Raw genomic sequence first — 17,393 nt, 5'->3', positions numbered from 1 at the left:
AAAAATAGAATAAGGGAATCCAATTAAGAGGCTGCTTAATGGTGGCAATTCAGGCAAGAAATGATGGTTCAGGTACTAGAACAGTGCCTGGAACGTTAAATATCTGTTAAATATGTGCCTGGAACGTTAAATATTTCCATTGGTGCAGAAGCCCCATGGCCAGGGGCTTCTGCACCAATGGAAATATTCTCCTCTTGGGTCTCTGGAGCTTCTGTTATCTGAACGAAGTGTCTGCTGGCCACATCCTATCTCAATATATGCTGCTTGCCTGGAAGCAAGCTCAGCTGGTCCCTCCAGGGCAGGTGAGCCTATCTTAGGGGGAAGACTGGGAGCTTCAGAGCCAACAGTAGAGCCGGCTGAATGATCCAGCCATCTAAGCAGCTTAGCCTAGCACTCCACATCCATTAAGAGTCAGTGTGGGGTCCTGCATGGCAGCAAGAAAGTCAGGAAAGATAGACCAGGGTCCACAAGAAGATATTACTTCTTTTTCTTTTCTAAATTAATTTATTTTTGGCTGCACTGGGTCTCTGTTTCTTTGCCCCTTGGAGGGAGGGGGCCTGGGGGGACTACTTTACATTGCGGTTGCACGGGCTTCTCATTGCGGTGGCTTCTCTTGCTGTGGAGCATGGGCTCTAGAGCGCAGGCTCAGTAGTTGTGGCACACGGGCTTAGTTGCTCCACCACATGTGGGATCTTCCCCAACCAGGGCTTGAACCCGTGTCCCCTGCACTGGCAGGCAGAAGCCCCAGATATTACTTCTTCATGGTATTTTTGTTATCCTCTAATTGGGTCTTTGTGGTGGTTAGCAAAAAAAAGTGTCTGTAGGCTTATTTTGAGAGAAGGCAAGCAGGGAGCTGAGACTATCACCTATCCCACGAATTATGGGAGAAGAGCGAGAGCAAGAGTGAGAGCGAGAGCGAGAGACTGCTAGAAGCGCTCAAAAAGCCCCTACGAAGGGGCATGCAGAGAGCAGTTGTGAGATGAGGGTAACAATAACAGCATTTATTGAGGTCAGACACTGTTAAGTGCTTTTACATTCTCACCTCATTAAATCCTCAGAAAGATACCCTTATTTTTTTTTTGTTTTGTTTTGTTTTTTTGGCTTCGGCCACAGCTTGTGGGATCTTAGTTGCCCGACCAGGGACCGAACCCGTGCCCCCTGCAGTGAAAGCACCAAGTCCTAACCACTGGACCGCCAGACAATTCCCAAAAGATACCCTTTTGTTAAGGACACTGAGGCTCAGAAATACTCAGTTCACACAGCTCATGAGGGGAAAAAGCAGAGAGCAATGAACCTCCCAGCCCTGAGGGCCAGAGCAGTGGGGCGGGGGCTTCCAGCAGGCCACCCTGGCAATGCCTTGCCCTCTGAGAGTGCCACTGCCGTGCATTCCCTGGGGCTGCTCCTTAGTTTCCTTTCTCTTTGGGGAAGTGTTTTCTCATTTGCTTTGTGTTATTCTGCACCAGTTATTCCTATAGGGCTGGTCCCCGGTAGTTGAGGGATGTTATAAGGTGGCTAGAATGCCCAAAGTCCTGGCTAGCCCTTCTCACCGACCCTCATTTGCTAACCTTGCTGTGTATGTGTGTTTTGGGGAGAGGCCAAGCAGCAGTTTCCCACCTGCCTTAGGGAGCCTTCCTTTTCTCCCTTGGGGGCTAGGTGCAGTGTTTACCTCCACTGTGACTTCTCCCTTGACCTCCCCAGTCCTTTTCCACTGCTATCTGGAATGTTCAGGCCCCAGGAACTGCCCCTTACTCTGGGCGATAGTATAACCAACTGGCTCTGTTTCAGAAAGTCAACCACTTCCCTGGCATGACAGAAATCTGCCACAAAGATCTGCTGGCTCGGAACCTCAGCCGCATGCAGAAACTCTATCCTACTGAGTGCAACATCTTCCCGTGCATCTGGTGCCTCCCTGCAGAGTGAGTGAGCCTGGCTCCCCAGGTTGAGATTCTGGGGGAGGAAAGGGTTCGCCATCTCAGTTCCCACCAGACTCTGGCTCTGGGACCTAGAATGTCTCAGGGGGATGGAAGTAAAAGGGAAGTTTTAGCTGAAAAGAGGAGGTTAGGGCTTCCCTGGTGGCGCAGTGGTTGAGAGTCCGCCTGCCGATGCAGGGGACACGGGTTCGTGCCCCGCTCCGGGAAGATCCCACATGCCGTGGAGCAGCGGGTCGCTGAGCCTGCGCGTCTGGAGCCTGTGCTCCGCAACGGGAGAGGCCACAACAGTGAGAGGCCCGTGTACCGCAAAAAAAACCCACAAAAAACCAGTAACTACCTTATATGGTTACTGTGAAAAAAAATTTTTTTTGGTTACTGTGAAAATTAAATGAGTTATTATGTATTTGAAGTGCTTACAACAGTTTATGGTACATAGTAAGTACTTCAAAAGTACAGTCGGCCCTCCCTCCATATCTGCAGATGTGGAACCCGTGGATATGGAGGGCTGACACCCTTTTATACAATGGACTTGAGCATCCGTGGAGTTTGGTATCCATGGGGGGTTGGGGTCCTGGATCCAATCTCCTGCAGATACTGAGTGACCACTGTATTATTACTTTTCCCTGGTGGGTTTGCATGCTCTCAGCCCTTCCTTATTGATGGCTTCAAGTTTGACATGCGAATGTATGTCCTAATCACATCCTGTGACCCTCTTCGGATCTCCATGTATGAGGAGGGCCTGGCGAGCTTTACCACCATGCCCTACGTGGAGCCCAGCCACAGCAACCTGATAAGAGGCCAGCTGGGGAACTTACCTGGCAGTCCAGTGTTTAAGACTTCGCCTTCCAATGCAGGGGGTGTGGATTCGATCCCTGGTCAGGGAGCTAAGATCCCACCTGCCTCCTGGCCAGAAAACCAAAATATAAAACAGAAGCAATATTGTAACAAATTCAATAGAGACTTTAAAAAATGGTCCACATAAAAAAAAATTCTTTAGAAAAAAAATCCTTAAAAAAAAAAAAAGAGGCCAACCAGCAGCACTAGAGTGCAGGGCAGCACCCTCTTCTCTTCCACTGCCACAAGTGCTGAGGTTCTGTGGAGAAACCAGGTAGAGGGGCTTGTCATGCAGCTAGCTTGTCACACATGAACAAGGAGTGAACCCTGGAGCGCCTTGGCACCTGGCTGGAAGGACAGCATTGAGGGGGTGCTGACTGCAGAAAAGCCATGCCTGCAGGAAGGGCACACCTCTTCCCCAGGAGCTTACAGGACAGTCCTCTGTGAAGAGGGACAGGAGATGAGCCATCCAGGGGTGGGGTAGGTAATCAGAAGGCAACGAATGGCTGGAGAGAAGAACTGCATGGAAGTAGCCTGACCACAGGGCCACTCTCTTCCCAGGATGACACCTGCATGCACCTGACCAACTATGTCGTCAACAGACACAATGAGAATTTTGTCCGGGATGATGCTGTGGGCAGTAAGAGGTATGCCCTACTCTATTTTCTCCTCTTTTTCTGCCCTTTAGCCCCACAGTCTCCGCAGAGCTGAGTCAGCCCTTGGGAGGTTGAGCTGGCTCAACCCTTATAGACCCCTGTCCTGTGCCTGACCACCAGGTGCAGCCCCAAACCCCACCCTATAATTAAACCCTGCTCCAAGCTGGCGGCAACCCCTTAAAGCACAAGGAACCTAGGCATGGAATTACGATTAGTGTTAGGGAGCTTCCCGTCTGCAGCCCGGCCCCACTGATCTTCCTCTGAGCACTGGGCCTCATAGGAAGCTGTCAACACTCAACGCCTGGCTGTGAGAGCACAGCTACGACCCCCGAGAGCTGTGGGGAGATATTGAGGACATCATCATCAAAGCCATCATCTCGGCACATTCTGTTCTTTGCCACAGCTACCGAACCTGTTTTCCCCAGTATCTGAGTGGAGGTACATGTGCCTGTTTTGAGATCCTCGGTTTTGACATCTTGCTGGACCACAAGCGGAAGCCCTGGCTGCTGGAGGTGAGGATTATCTCCCGGGCTTTGCAAAACCAAGGTCCACCCATGAACAGGACACGTGGGATAGGAGTGTATTCAAGTGGTGGAACACAGGATGGGGGATGCAGAGGCACTAGGGTGGATAGGATCTAGCAGAAGGTGTAAGACATTTGCACTTCTGACCTGCTAAATCCAATCTTGGTGGTCTCTGGCCTCCACTGTAGGAACCCAGGTTTTGGATCCCAAAAGTTCCTCATGTAAGCCTTGCCTTTAAGGACACTATCGCTATAGAGTCAGGCTGTCTGATTTGCTCTCACCAGCCTATGCACTGGAGGGATCTCTGTGGCAGAGTCCTGTGGTCTTGGAAGTCAGTCAGAACATCCAGCTTCCTTGGCTGAGGCCACGAAGCGGGGGGCGGGCACTGGAGGGGGATGTCTCTCCTAGAACCTCCAGCTGGGCCTGCAAGAATCATGACTTGCTTAGGTGGTCTAGGAAGGGGATGGATAATGACTCCTCCCAGCAGGTAAACTACTCTCCAAGCTTCACCACCGACTCACACCTTGATCGAGAAGTGAAGGATGCACTTCTCTGTGATACCATGACCCTTGTCAACCTCCAGGGCGTGACAAAAGAAAGGTGACAGAAGAGGATAAGTGGCGAGTCAAGGAGCGGCTTTTCCAGTGCCACCAACAGCCAAGAGAAGCCAGGGGCCTCAGGTGTTTGACGTGTGTTTAGTTGTGTAACTTACCTTATTACTTTCCTGAGAGTAAAAGTCCTTCTCTAGATGGAGAAGGCAGTCTGGGGTTGATTAGCTATTAAAAACATTTTTTTGCATCGATAATACACCACATATCATAGATAAGTGATGCATTATCTATGCAAATTCCAAAGACACAGTGAATAGTCTCTCTCCTACTCTCCTCCTCCAGCTACTCAGTTTTCCTCCCTGGAGCCAATCAATGTTCCCTGGGTCATGTGTATACTTTCACAAACATTTAATGCACATATATACATGTACTTATATAAATTGTTTTCTCCCTTTACCCAGACAATAGCATAACTTTCACACTGTCTGTATCCTACTTACCAATGCATTTTACAGCTATTTATGCATTTTATAGCTATTTCCTATTAGCATGTAAGGAACTTTATGGGCTTTGTTCTTTTTTCTTTTTATTTTCAACAAAGCTCCTCTAGAAACCATTACCTAAGGAGGTTTATAATTATGAAACAGAGAAAACAGTTTAGTCATTCAATAACAGGTTATTGTTTAAATCAGTATTGTTTACCCACTGTTGTTTTAATTGTAAGATGGGTTACAAACATGGTAATGTGTTGCTGATACTCAATTATAATTTGTTAATAATAAAAATGAACTTGAGTAGAGTGAGGATTATTCCTGTAATAGTATCACTCTTCACCACTTGCATTGCGATATGCAGGCCAGTGCGTATCTGATTTGCCATGATATCCTGAGGACCTGGCACACAGTAGGCACTCAAATGTCTGTGTGAATGAAGGTGAAGTATAACTGTAAATACCCTAGGTATTCCCACGAGACTGGACTGTGCACATGTCTTTCAATGAAAAAAAAGTTGAAAACTACTGGACTTAAAAAACAACAGTACAATCATAGAATCAGAATACTAGGCAGCCATTTAAAAATGTTATATGATCCCATTTTCATCTAAAGCAAAGAAGGAAGGAAGGAATAAAGAAAGAACAAGGTAATGAGTGGCAAAGCCAGGGTTCAAACTCAGTAAGTCCTGCCCTAGAGTCCATGCTCATAGCCAATATGCTTATTTCACAGTAAGATCAGAGGTTTTTATCTTCTTTTTGTTCTTCTAAATTTTCTGTAATTAACAGATACTACTCTATAATCAGAAACCTAAAAGACTATGATAACTTGGAGTGCTAGTTTACAAGTGGACACCATTGCACTTATGAAAACCAGAAGCCTGCTCTGTAATTACAACGGGTGAAGGCGGGTGCCAAAGCAGTTCAAGCCCAGAAGTCACGCCCTCAGACGGAAGCGGAAAAGACGCGCCAGCCCCTCTGCTTCCCGCCCAATTCCGGTCCCGCCCCCCCGGCTTCAGGAGCTACCCTGTGGCGGGGGTGGGAGAGGGCTTTTTCTCGTCGACATGGCGGTTTCTCTGAACTGCTTGCTGGGCGGGGGTGTCCGTGCCGCGGTCGCTCGCTGTGGGTTTGCTACCCGAGGCGTGGCGATCCCGGGATCTGTCGGCCGTGAGCCGGACCCCGATTCCGACTGGGAGCCGGAGGAGCGGGAGCTGCAGGAGGTGGAGAGGTACCGTCTCCTTCCCGGGCCCTCAGCCTGAAGCAGGGCCTCGGGCCTGGGCGCCCCAGGCCGCGCCCCCTTGGCGCCGGGCGTCCTGCGGCGGTCCTTATTTCTCACCCGTTGTCAGGGGCACAGGGGCAGCTGTTAGCTCCTTTGGGACCACGAGTCCCTTCACCAAGGACGTATTTCATCACGCGTTTAAAGAATTCGGCAACAGCTTATGGACTGTTGTTCTTGGTGTTAGATTTCTGGGGCGGTGTTCAGAGCAGGTCTAGGCTGACAGACATGGCCAGGTTGCCCTTGCAAAGAGAAGCGGGCTGGGCGCTCTGACTTAGCCCAGGGCTCTCAAACCACCCATCTGGCTTCCACGCATGGCTTCTGCCATTGGTTCTCTCTCCCAGCGCCCTGAAACGACAGAGAAAAGCTATCCGGTTCCAGAAAATTCGGAAGCAAATGGAGGCGCCAGGTTCCCCGCCCAGGACCCTGACGTGGGAAGCCATGGAGCAGATCCGGTAAGACTGTTGGCAGTTAGGATCTCCTGTGATGAGCAGTGAAGGATACTGGGGCTTAGAACTTAGAACGTTGTTTTTGTATTTTTTGCTTTTTATCTTTCAAGATTTCTAACAGAAAAGTCAAGTAATAAGATAAACGTCGATGAGCCCGCCATCTAGATGTAATAGTTTTTAACGTTATGACACGGTTCGTTTTTTGCCGAAATTTTAAAATAGTAATACAGGCGTCACAACATTTAACCCGTGTATAGTAAGTAGATCATGACGTTCTTGATCTAAGGACCAGGGATGGAGCTTCCATGGTTACGTTGCTCTGAAGAGAGGATCCGTATCTTAGAAAAGAGATCCTTTTTTAAATTTTAAGTTTTTCGTTTTGAATAGATAATACATATGGCTCAAAATTAGAACAGTATAACAGGGCATACGCATTGAGAGGTGTTAATCCCCCCTAGTTTCCTATGGATACTATTTTTAATAGGTTTTTGGGTCATTTTCTAGGTTTCATTATGCAAATAGAAGCAAGCACGTATGAATACAGAATTTTTTTTTCACTTCTATAATCACAAACAGTAGAATACTATAAATGCTGTTCTGTACCTTGCTTTGTTCGCTTAATATATTCTGAAGCTCTTTTCACTTCCCAAGAGAGAGCTCCTCATTCTTTTCTGTAGGTGCTTAGTAAACTGTAGTTTATTTTACCTGTCTTTTATGGTGGGCACTTGAATTGTTTCCACTCACTTGCTCCAGTGCATAACTTTGTATACTCTAAATATCTGCCAGAAGTTTTTACACTTACATAAACGTATGTGTTACATACTTTCCTAGAAGTAGGGTTGCTACTGAACCGAAGGGCCAATGAACTTGCATTTTGATAAATATTGCTAAATAGTCCTTTGTAGGTCATGTTCCTTTTTCCATTCCCATCAGAATAACTCTGGAATTGAGACTTAGAATAAAGGGGGTTTTATAGAGCTGATCAAGATTTTATGAGCCTGTAGCAGCTTTCTCCTGTCAGCTTCCTCTCCTATCTTGAACACCAGCCTTTTCAACCTTTCCATCTTCCCACCTGTCACCTCCCCTTTTGTGATCAATAAATATCCTTATATTTCAGAGAAAAAACAGGCTATTAGGTAAGAACTGTTTAAAGCTTCTTGGTCTCCTCCTTACCTTCACTCTCAATCGTGTACTCTGTTCACATCTCTGGGGAAGTGGTAGTCCTTCACTTGTCTAGGACCAGTCCTCTGGGTGCTCTAGGTCAAATCCCTACCTAATTTCTCAGGGACCTACATCTGTCAACTTAAGGTTGTCCATGTTGTGTGCCGGTCTCAGTCTGTCAATAACCAGTGTTGTGGCTGAGCCAGCCCTTGTGGTTCTTAAGACTGCAAGATGCCCTTCAGCAATAACCATCAGAAAACTGCCGGGTCGTCAGCAATGACCACCAGGAAACGCTTAAAAAATAAAGATTTATTATTTACAGGACCTGGAAATTATATGGCACACCTGGGGCCACACAGCAAGGTCATGGGTAGAGGTGCAAGGGCCTGGGGTTCTTCTTTTATTGGGGTTGAGGGTGGGGGCCTAGGGTTTTGAGGGCTCACTCTTTATTGGTGAATTTAACAGGAATTAAAAATTTTTTTTTTTATTTTATTTTAAATTATTTATTTATTTTGGCTGTGCCAGGTCTTTGTTGCGGCATGCGGGATCTTTAGTTGCAGCATGCAAACTCTTAGTTGCAGCATGTGGGATCTAGTTCCTGACCAGGGATCAAACCCGGGCCCCCTGCATTGGGAGCATGGAGTCTTAGCCACTGGACCACCAGGGAAGTTCCTTAACAGGAATTTAAAGTGCAAGAAGAAAAAAAGCAAGTGGCCCAAGTGGTTAGTTATTGAAGCCAACCATAATCTCTAAAACAAACGTGCCTCAATGGAGGGGTGGGGGGAAGCCTGGCTTTTTATCTAGTTGTGTGGCTGGCAGTGTGTTTATTGGAGATAGCCATCTTTGAAGTGCATACCTTGGCAAGCAAAGCTTAAGTCAGTCACTTGGGTTACAAAGAAAAGGAAACCCAACTGTCAAGGCTATACTACACTCCCTCCTCCTTTAGTTCCCTGCTGGCTCCCTGGCTCCCTACCCTCATTTTTGTTTGTTTCATCACAACAATGAAACTATTATCCACACATCTACCAGTGACTTCCTCGGTGCTAGGCATAACTGACACTCAAGGCTTTAGCGTGACTAACATTTCTGCAGCATTTGACCTTGTCTGCATTCTTGAAATTCTCCCTTGACCCAGGCTACCACTCACTTCTATTTCTAGGACTGGTTTCTGTTTCCTCCGTGGGCTCCCCGTCTTCCTCCTGTATCTTAATTATTGTAGTTTTTAGAGTTGTGTCCTTGGTCGTTTATCTCACTCTGCATATTTCCCTGCCTAATGCCAGCCACTTGCATGGCTTCAACCACTCCTGCTATTGGCTTATGACTTCCAGATCTATCATATCCAGTCCATGTTTTTCTTCTGAACCCTATATAGTCAGCTGTGCACTAGATGTTGCTGTTTGGCTGTCACACAGGTTCCTTAAACTCAACATGTACAGAATAGAATTCATCATTATTCCCTAACAATTTCATTCTCCTATTTTTGCTATAAACCCAAATGGTCCCACCAATCACCCACTCTAAAGATACTGAATCTTGGGACTTCCCTGGTGGCGCAGTGGTTGGGAGTCCACCTGCCAATGCAGGGGATGCAGGTTCGAGCCCTGGTCCGGGAGGATCCCACACGCCGCAGAGCAACAAAGCCTGTGTGCCACAAATATCAAGCCTGTGCTCTAGAGCCTGTGAGCCACAACTGCTGAGCCCGCATGCCACAACTACTGAAGCCCACGTTCCTGGAGCCTGTGCTCTGCAACAAGAGGGGCCAGCACAATGAGAGGCCCACGCACTGCAATAAGGAGTGGCCTCGCTCGCCGCAACTAAAGAAAGCCTGTGCAGCAACAAAGACCCAGCACAGCCAAAAATTAATTAATTAACTAAAAAAAAAAGGATGCTGAATCTTAGCCTATTTCTTTGCCCAGTATTTAGTTCCTTACCAAGTGTAACCACTTGGCCTTCCTAAAATATTCCTCAAGTCTCTTTCCTTCTCGGCTCTCATTGCCACTGTCTCAGTTCAGACTGTCTGGATTACTGTGACAGCCTCTTGCCTGATCTTTCCATCTCTAGTCTTGCACTGAGAAACTACTGTTACTGAACCAGGTTCATTTGTCTGATGCACAGCAAGTCATTGCTAAGACCCCGAGGTTTGCAGCAGAGAAAGGGTTTATTCATAGGCAGCCAAGCAAGGAGATGGGAGAACAAGTCTCAAATCTGCCTCCTTGAAGAAAGAGGCTTAGGATATTTATGGGGTAAAGAAGCATGGTGGTCTGAGGCTTCGGGAAAGGTGATTAAATGTTAGAAAAAGATGAAGTAATTGGTGCTCTGCACAGGGGTATCTGAGTTACCTGGTTCTTCATGGGATGCATGTTCAGAAAATGGTGGGCAGCATTAGCATGATCTGAGGATGGAGTTTTTGGCCCTTGACATTGAAAGGTCACCCATTGGACACTTGTACAGGCCCAGCTGAATGGTCAGTGGTCTCAACTAGTTTGAACTGGGCAAAACTAGCCCCATGTTCCTGAACAACAACTTAAGCAACTGTTACCAGAGTGACCCATGGTCAGAGGTGTTATCTATAGGGGGCAGTTAAAGGAGTCTTGTGATACATTGTCTAGGCTATGTGAAGCTTGGAGGGTATGCAGTTTGCATGAACAATTAAAGCAAGCTTGGTCAGTGAAGGCAGGTTACAGGTTATTATTCATTAAGCAGGTTATAGTTCAGGGAATCTAACTGATGACTGCCGTCTTTCACTACCACTGGATTGAGCTTCAAAATGAAAATTTGCTCATGGCATTCTGCTCCTTAAACGCCGTCCTTGGTTCACTGTTGCGTTGGGATGGGCTCCGGAATCCCTGAGCGTGACATGACCCTGCTCCTGCCGCCCCGTCACACAGACTGAGCTGTTCCCAGCAAAGGTGATGTGCTTCTTCGTGTTCCACCTGCTGCTCACTCTACCATCAGTACCTTTGACCTTTTCTTCCTCTCCTTCCCTCTGCCAGCTTATGACAACTCATCTTTTCAGACCAGCTCTAGCGTGGACTTCCTGAAGCCATTCCTGGGCCACCCCGCAAATGTGGTGATAGCCTGTCCCTGCCTCTTCCTCCCCGGTGCTCTCACAGCATCCTCTGCTGGGATATTTCTCATAGTGTTTTTGTATGTTACTGTATCTGTCTCCACCACCAGACTGTATGCTCTTTGAAGGGAAAGACACTCATCATGCATCCCCAGGATCTAACTGGGGCCTGCCGTGCAGTGAGAGAGGAATTCAGTTGATATGAAATGAAATGACTAAGAGTAGTTGGGTGTCGCTGTTAGCACACAGGAATGGACCGCAGCCATTTAGTGGCACAAGATAAACACTGCGTTTGCAGTTTTTCCAAGCCCTCTTCTTTTCATGTATTTATCACTGGTATTATCAGTTAACTGTTCTGATAGGAGACTTCTTCACAGATTGAAAACCTGCTTCTTTTTTTCATAGGTATTTACACAGGGAATTTGCAGAGTCCTGGTCAGTTCCCAGATTGGCTGAAGGCTTTGATGTCAGCACTGATGTGATCCGAAGGGTTTTAAAAAGCAAGTTTGTGCCCACATTGGAGCAGAAACTGAAGCAGGATCAAAAAGTCCTTAAGAAAATTGGGCTTGCCCGCTCACTCCAGCAGGTCCCAGGCTCTGGGGATACCTCAGCACCGCTTTCTGCAAGCCATTCTGTATCAGGCTCTTTGCTGATGCCAGGGGATGAAGCCTCATCCAAAGGCCATGGTCACAGCACAGCTTTGAAAGTGACAGAATTGAACACTCACAGAACAAATACACCAAGGAGACAGAAGGAAAGGAATAAAGGAATCCAGGGCCTGGAGGAGGAGAAGAGCTTTGTGCCTGTTGCTGCAGCCCCAGGTCATCCGAGAGAGCTGCAGAAGTTCACCAGTGACTGTGGAGGCACCAGAGGAACTGACAGTGATGGATTGCCAAGTGACAAGAAGCTGGCAGAGTTGAAGGCAGGGGAGCCAGGTGACCAGAACTTTAGCAACAAAGTCGTGCAGAGGGGACGAGAGTTCTTTGACAGCAATGGGAACTTCCTGTACAGAATTTGAGCTGGAGCCTGGCTTGTGGAAATGCCACAAGAAACACAGCTGGGCAAGTATATTTGGTTCTGCCTGGATTTCTGTGTGTGGATTAACCACCTTGGAATGGGGGGTAGTGATGAGCCTGGAATGTGGGATGAAAGAGCTTCTTGGATTTGAATCTGACAAAGGGCAGAGAACTTCACAGGGTAGTTCTGTGTGGGAGCGGGGTGAGTGACTGGGTAGATTCCAGCCTCCTGGAGCACTGCTCCTCCTGTGACCCACATGGATCTTCAGGACTCACCCTTCTTGCTTGGGCTCTCTGTATGTTGAAACCAGCCTGTATTGCATGTGTTGTTACAAGTTTCTGTGATACTTGCAGTATGTTTGGGAGGAAATTAAAAGTTTGTCTTCTCACCTCATTTACTTCTTGATTAATGAATACTAACAGTTCTGGAACTGCTTAGTTATCTTCATTATGTGCAAAATAAAGTAAAATGTAGCAGTCTGTGTTGATTGATGCTCTCTGGGATTGGGAGGGTTTACCTGTGAAGGGAAGGGAAGAGGCAAAGGGTCCCTTGTCTAAATATTGGGAGAGAGATGGGGCCAGAGGAATCCCTAATAAAGGGCTCTGTGCCTATCAGCCCTGCTCAGTGATGGACTTTGACAGCCAAAAACTGGACATTGGGCCTTCCCTAAACACCCAGTCTAAAGCAGCTCCTCTTTTAGTTGCTAGGGCTCTAAAACAATGGGGCTGTGGGGATTTGACCAAACAAAACATGCAAAGCAGGCAAAGGCTCTACAGGCTCTCAACGTAACCTCCAGCCACTTCCAAAAGCTTAAGTAGTATCTTATTTTACAGCTTTAATCAGATTTTTACAAGGGTGTTGTGATTTAGGCAAGAATAGATAATAGATCCCTTTTACAAATATGGTCTTGGGACTTCCCTGGTGGCGCAGTGGTTAAGACTCTGTGCTCCCAATGCAGGGGGCCCGGGGTTCCATCCCTGGTCAGGGAACTAGATCCCACACGCATGCCGCAACTAAGGAGCCGGCGAGCCACAACTAAGACCCGGTGCAAACCAAATAAATAAATGAAAGTAAATAAATACATGAAAAAAAAACCCAAATACGGTCTCAAAGGTTTTTGGATATGCCCAAGGTCACATAGCTGCAAGTGAGTGACAGCAGTGGGACTTGAACCTAGGTCTGATTCCTAATTCAAGGTTTCTAAAATTCCAGGAATCTATCACTGCCTGGCATAATTTCTGTTAATTCACTGATTCTTTTAGAATACTTTATTAATATCAGAAAGTGATTATCAAAAGACTAATGGAGACATTCAAGCAACATAGGAGTCCAATGACAGTTCTCAACAATGTCTCATTTTAACAATTTACCAGCAAAAATTGGCTATTCAGAATTTAAATACATGCAGGATGTTTTTCTAATGAAAACATTGATATTCCAACCGTCACTGACAGCCTGGTCATGTGTCTTGCTATTGCAAATGTCATTCATGGCAATTATATCACTGATTACTGTTAACTTGAGCATCTGTTCAGTAGAAATGGACAAGGCCCTATCACATGCCAGTCAAAGTTAGGGAATCCAGCTTCTGGTAATAGAGCAGTGGACAGATAAGGCCCTTGTTCTCACTGCTCTGTCACTATCATGTAACTTATAATAAAAACGTCAATATAATTACGATTTTTAAAAGGGTAATTTGCCATTAGAACCCTAGAGGAGGAACTTCCCTGGTGGTGCAGTGGTTAAGAATCTGCCTGCCAATGCAGGGGCCACGGGTTCGATCCCTGGTCCTGGAAGATCCCACACAAGCCGCAGAGCAACTAAGCCCATGCAGCACAACGACTGAGCCCACGCACCACAACTACTGAGCCCGCGTGCCTAGAGCCCGTGCTCCGCAATGAGAGAACCCACTGCAATGAGAAGCCTGCGCACCGCAATGCAGAGTAGCTCACGCTCACTGCAACTAAAGAAAGCCTGCGTGCCGCAACGAAGACTCAATGCAGCCAAAAATAAATAAATTTATTTAAAAAAAATAACTTAGAGGAGCAAGATGCTATTTGACTGCTTAAATATGCATTTCTAACTCCTGCAAATCATTTGTGTCCTTTCCCCAGGGGACTATGAAATATTAGAAGCTTTTATTGCTAGCTTGGATATGTTTTCCATTTACCTCATCCAGCACCATCCTAATGCTCTCTAGCTTAAATCTTTTGTTTCCATTCTTGTAAATGCTAATCTAAGGCTTTTGCACTTACTAGTTCTTTGTCCCCAGATTTTCACTTGGCTGGGTCCTTGCCATTCAGGCCTCAGGTCAAATGTTACTTTCATAGGCCTTTTCACCCTAGTCTAAAACAGCTCCCTTCATGTTCTATCACCACACCCTGTTTAATTTTCCCTAGTATTTGAAATGTATTACTAATCCATTATTTGTCATCACCCACCTTGCCCCATTAGAAGGTAGATCCCATAAGGGTAGGAGACGTGTATGTGTTCATTGCTGTAGTTCCACTCCCAACATAGATTTCTTTCTTTCTCCCTTTTCTTTTTCGGCTGTGCCACGCAGCAGGCGGGATCTTAGCTCCCCGACCAGGGATTGAACCTGTGTCCCCTGTAGTGGAAGTGCAGAGTCTTAACCACTGTACCGCCAGGGAATTCCCCCAACATAGATTTCAATATTGGTTGAGTGAATGAAGAAATGGCTGGGAAACCTTACACCAATCAGCCAATCCACAATGGCAGAAAGCCCGGCCTTTTACCTTTGCCAGCCTGTGCATCCAGATCTCAGCCAAGAAAGCCTAAACTTCCTGCAGGTTGACCTGTTCCTGCTCTATGCTGACAGTGTCTCAGATCCTAACCCACTGTCATTGAGGTGTTTGGGAAAATTGTCCCTTCTCCCCAGCCCCCCACTGCCCCATCCCAAGCAGAGAGGCTGGACAGGTGAATGGGGACTCACTCAGCCTGTGTTCCATTGGGTGGGGGTCATAGGACTCCATGGTGCCCTATCCCCAGGCAGACCTGTTTCATGACACAACAAAGGACTTTGACATCACACTGGATGAGGTGGAGATTTGGGGGTGCAGGTGCAGCATCTGGTGGAGGAGGCAACAGATAACAAGACTGCTCAAGCTGGAATAAAAGCAACTGTGGGTGAAATGGGCACCTCACAGCAACTTGGGGCCAAACTCAAGAGGCTGGCAAACTGTACAACAGAAGGGACTTAAATCCCTGCAACCTGGAGGGTGTATATGTCACTCATCTGTGAAGGGCAGCTTCTACATGTCTGTGCAGCGCTGAGATTTGATCTAAGGGGAGGGGGTGAGAGGAAGCTCAGTAAAAAATACTAAACAAACTCTTGAAGCCCAGTGTGAGCATAAAAGTTTTGTTTTGTTGCTTAATCTTCTATTATAGAAGTTTTCGAACATTCGAAAGTAGAATATTGTAGTGCAATGAACCCCTGTGTACCCATCACCCAGCTTCAACATTTAACAAATGGCCAATCTTTCTTCATTGCCCCACAGCTCCCTTTGGCTTATTTTAAAGCAAATCCCAGACATCATATTATTTCATCTGTAAGTACTTCAGTCTGTGTCTCAAAGAGATAGGGGCTCCTTTTTAACATAGACATATAAGCCATTACTATACCTTGAAAGTTTTAGGAATTCCTTATTATCAGCTAATATCCTAATAATATTCTGGTTGATTTCTTTGAATTAGGATCCAAACAAAATCCACACATTGCAATATTGCATTGTGTTGTTATGTCCCAGAAGTCTTTTATTCTAAAGTAGTTTCCCCTTCCACTTTCTTCTCATTGTCATTTGACAGGTTATTTGACCCATATAATTTTCTGCTTTTTAGACATGGTTGATTTTATCCTTTTGATGTCTTTTATCGTGTTTCCACTACCCTCTGTATTTCCTATGAACTGGTAATTAGATCCTGAGGCTTGATCAGGTTTAACATGTGTTTCCCATGCATCTCACCAGGAGATGATGATGTGATGTCACGATTGATTAGTGAGTCTAGGTATTGTCAGCCGGATCTGTCCATTATAATGTCTCTCATAAGCTTTTTTTTTTAACAAGGTAAATATAGATCTTTACCATCACCCCTGAAAATTCCCTTATTTTCTTCCCAATTTTCATCCCCAAAGTCAATCACTTTTCTGAAATTTTTCACTATAGTTTTTCCTGTTCGAGAACCTGATATAAATGGCATACAGATGCCACTCTCGTGTCTGGCTTCTTTCATTTATTCAGTTATTTTTATTGTATGAATATGCCACAGTTTATTTACCCATTTTCCCACGAAGTGTATTAATGAGCCAAAACTCCGTATTGAAAGGTCACAGCTGGCGAGACTTGGCTTCCATTGGCTACTAACGCGGTCCTCTTCTCTCCCCTCACACCCGCCCCGCATCTCCACACGTCTGGCCTCCCGCAGTTCGGAAGCGAGAGAGCTCCCAGCCTGCAGCTAAATTTGTGGAGTAGATTTGATTGACAGCCCAGATCCTCAGTGATCAATGCCCTCCGGATTCCGAGTTGGTTTCGCCGATTTCACCAAGTTCTGAAAATCGAGCAAGTGCCCATCGCTTGCTTGAGTGAGCTAGGAGAATTGGGTGTACCCCTCAAAGTTAGTTTAAGGTATAATTCTTTTATCACAGGAACACTCGCCTCTGGTCAGGAATGAAACTGAACCTTGACGCGTTGCCGCTCGTTTTCAAATGTCCCTTCCAGGACGCCGTCCTTTTCCGGTTACGCTAAGCGCTGGTAGAGTGCACGGGACTTCCGGGAGGTCTAGGAAGTCGTCCCTCTCTTTGGCAGGAGGCGGGTATCTCTGCAGGTGTAGACCGAGATCCTGCGGACCGGCAGAGTGGACCGGGAGGGGTGGGGTGGGACAAAGTGGCTGCAAGCCTGAGGCGAGGTCCCCCGAGGCTGCGGCTGTCCGGCCAGGAGGTGGCCATTCATTCCTCCATTGTGGCCGAGGAGCGAGGGCCCCTTCGGGGGCTCTTTCGAAGTCCGTGCTCTTACCTGAAGGAGAGCCATCCTGCGCTTACCCTGGGGTGCTGCCGGCCTTCTCAGAGCGGAGGGCGTCCCTCTTCTTCCACCCTGCGGCCCAGGTGACCGCTGCCATGGCTTTTCCCCATCGGCCGGATGCCCCAGAGCTGCCTGACTTCTCCATGCTCAAGAGGCTGGCCCGAGACCAGCTCATCTATCTGCTGGAGCAGGTCAGTGCCTGCCACGCTGGGGGCCTTTACTGTATCAGCAGCCAGCACTCGCTGGATGCATAGTTCTTTCTTACTGAGCTCCCTTGGTCTTGCTCTTGGCCCTTGGTATTGTCCTTGGAGCTTCTGTGGCAGGTCCAAAATGAAGCACTCAGGGAGGGAAACTTGGGACGATCTGGCCAGAGAGTTAATGGAAATCCATCCTCCCCCCCG

At 47.0% G+C, this 17,393-nt stretch overlaps 2 protein-coding genes across 4 annotated transcripts in view; both read left to right on the top strand.

Moving 5' to 3' along the window:
* The first annotated feature begins 1,788 nt into the window (after window positions 1-1,788).
* On the top strand, window positions 1,789-12,435 carry NGRN (neugrin, neurite outgrowth associated). 3 transcript variants are annotated; one of them, XM_024766546.1, is made up of 7 exons: window positions 1,789-1,916; window positions 3,327-3,412; window positions 3,825-3,933; window positions 4,529-4,625; window positions 5,776-6,214; window positions 6,607-6,717; window positions 11,345-12,435. In XM_024766546.1, the coding sequence occupies exons 5-7, from the start codon at window positions 6,051-6,053 to the stop codon at window positions 11,955-11,957; spliced, it is 888 nt and encodes a 295-aa protein (XP_024622314.1). In that variant the 5' UTR covers window positions 1,789-1,916; window positions 3,327-3,412; window positions 3,825-3,933; window positions 4,529-4,625; window positions 5,776-6,050; the 3' UTR covers window positions 11,958-12,435. The 3 variants fall into 3 exon arrangements, with proteins under 3 accessions (XP_024622314.1, XP_024622312.1, XP_024622313.1); XM_024766544.1 differs by having other exon boundaries at window positions 4,433-4,625; XM_024766545.1 differs by having other exon boundaries at window positions 4,430-4,625.
* Window positions 12,436-16,766: 4,331 nt separating this feature from the next.
* VPS33B (VPS33B late endosome and lysosome associated) overlaps window positions 16,767-17,393 on the top strand; it is a 20,348-nt gene continuing 19,721 nt past the window's right edge. The window contains exon 1 of the mRNA XM_024766542.1: window positions 16,767-17,183. Within this exon, the coding sequence (XP_024622310.1) occupies window positions 17,088-17,183 (96 nt within the window). The 5' untranslated portion in view covers window positions 16,767-17,087. The remainder of the gene's footprint in view (window positions 17,184-17,393) is intronic.

This window comes from Neophocaena asiaeorientalis, unplaced genomic scaffold (assembly GCF_003031525.2).
Source record: "Neophocaena asiaeorientalis asiaeorientalis breed wild unplaced genomic scaffold, Neophocaena_asiaeorientalis_V1.1 scaffold346, whole genome shotgun sequence".
In the NCBI taxonomy this organism is placed as follows: domain Eukaryota; kingdom Metazoa; phylum Chordata; class Mammalia; order Artiodactyla; family Phocoenidae; genus Neophocaena; species Neophocaena asiaeorientalis.
The sequence above is the reverse complement of the archived record's forward strand: the minus strand, read 5'-3'. Positions and strand labels throughout refer to the sequence as shown.

Coding starts and splice junctions, on each gene's coding strand:
- NGRN (XM_024766546.1), top strand. CDS start 6,051: ATGGCGGTTTCTCTGAACTGCTTGCTGGGCGGGGGTGTCCGTGCCGCG. Junction 6,215..6,606: donor GAGCTGCAGGAGGTGGAGAG/GTACCGTCTCCT, acceptor TCTCTCTCCCAG/CGCCCTGAAACGACAGAGAA. Junction 6,718..11,344: donor GAAGCCATGGAGCAGATCCG/GTAAGACTGTTG, acceptor TTTTTTTCATAG/GTATTTACACAGGGAATTTG.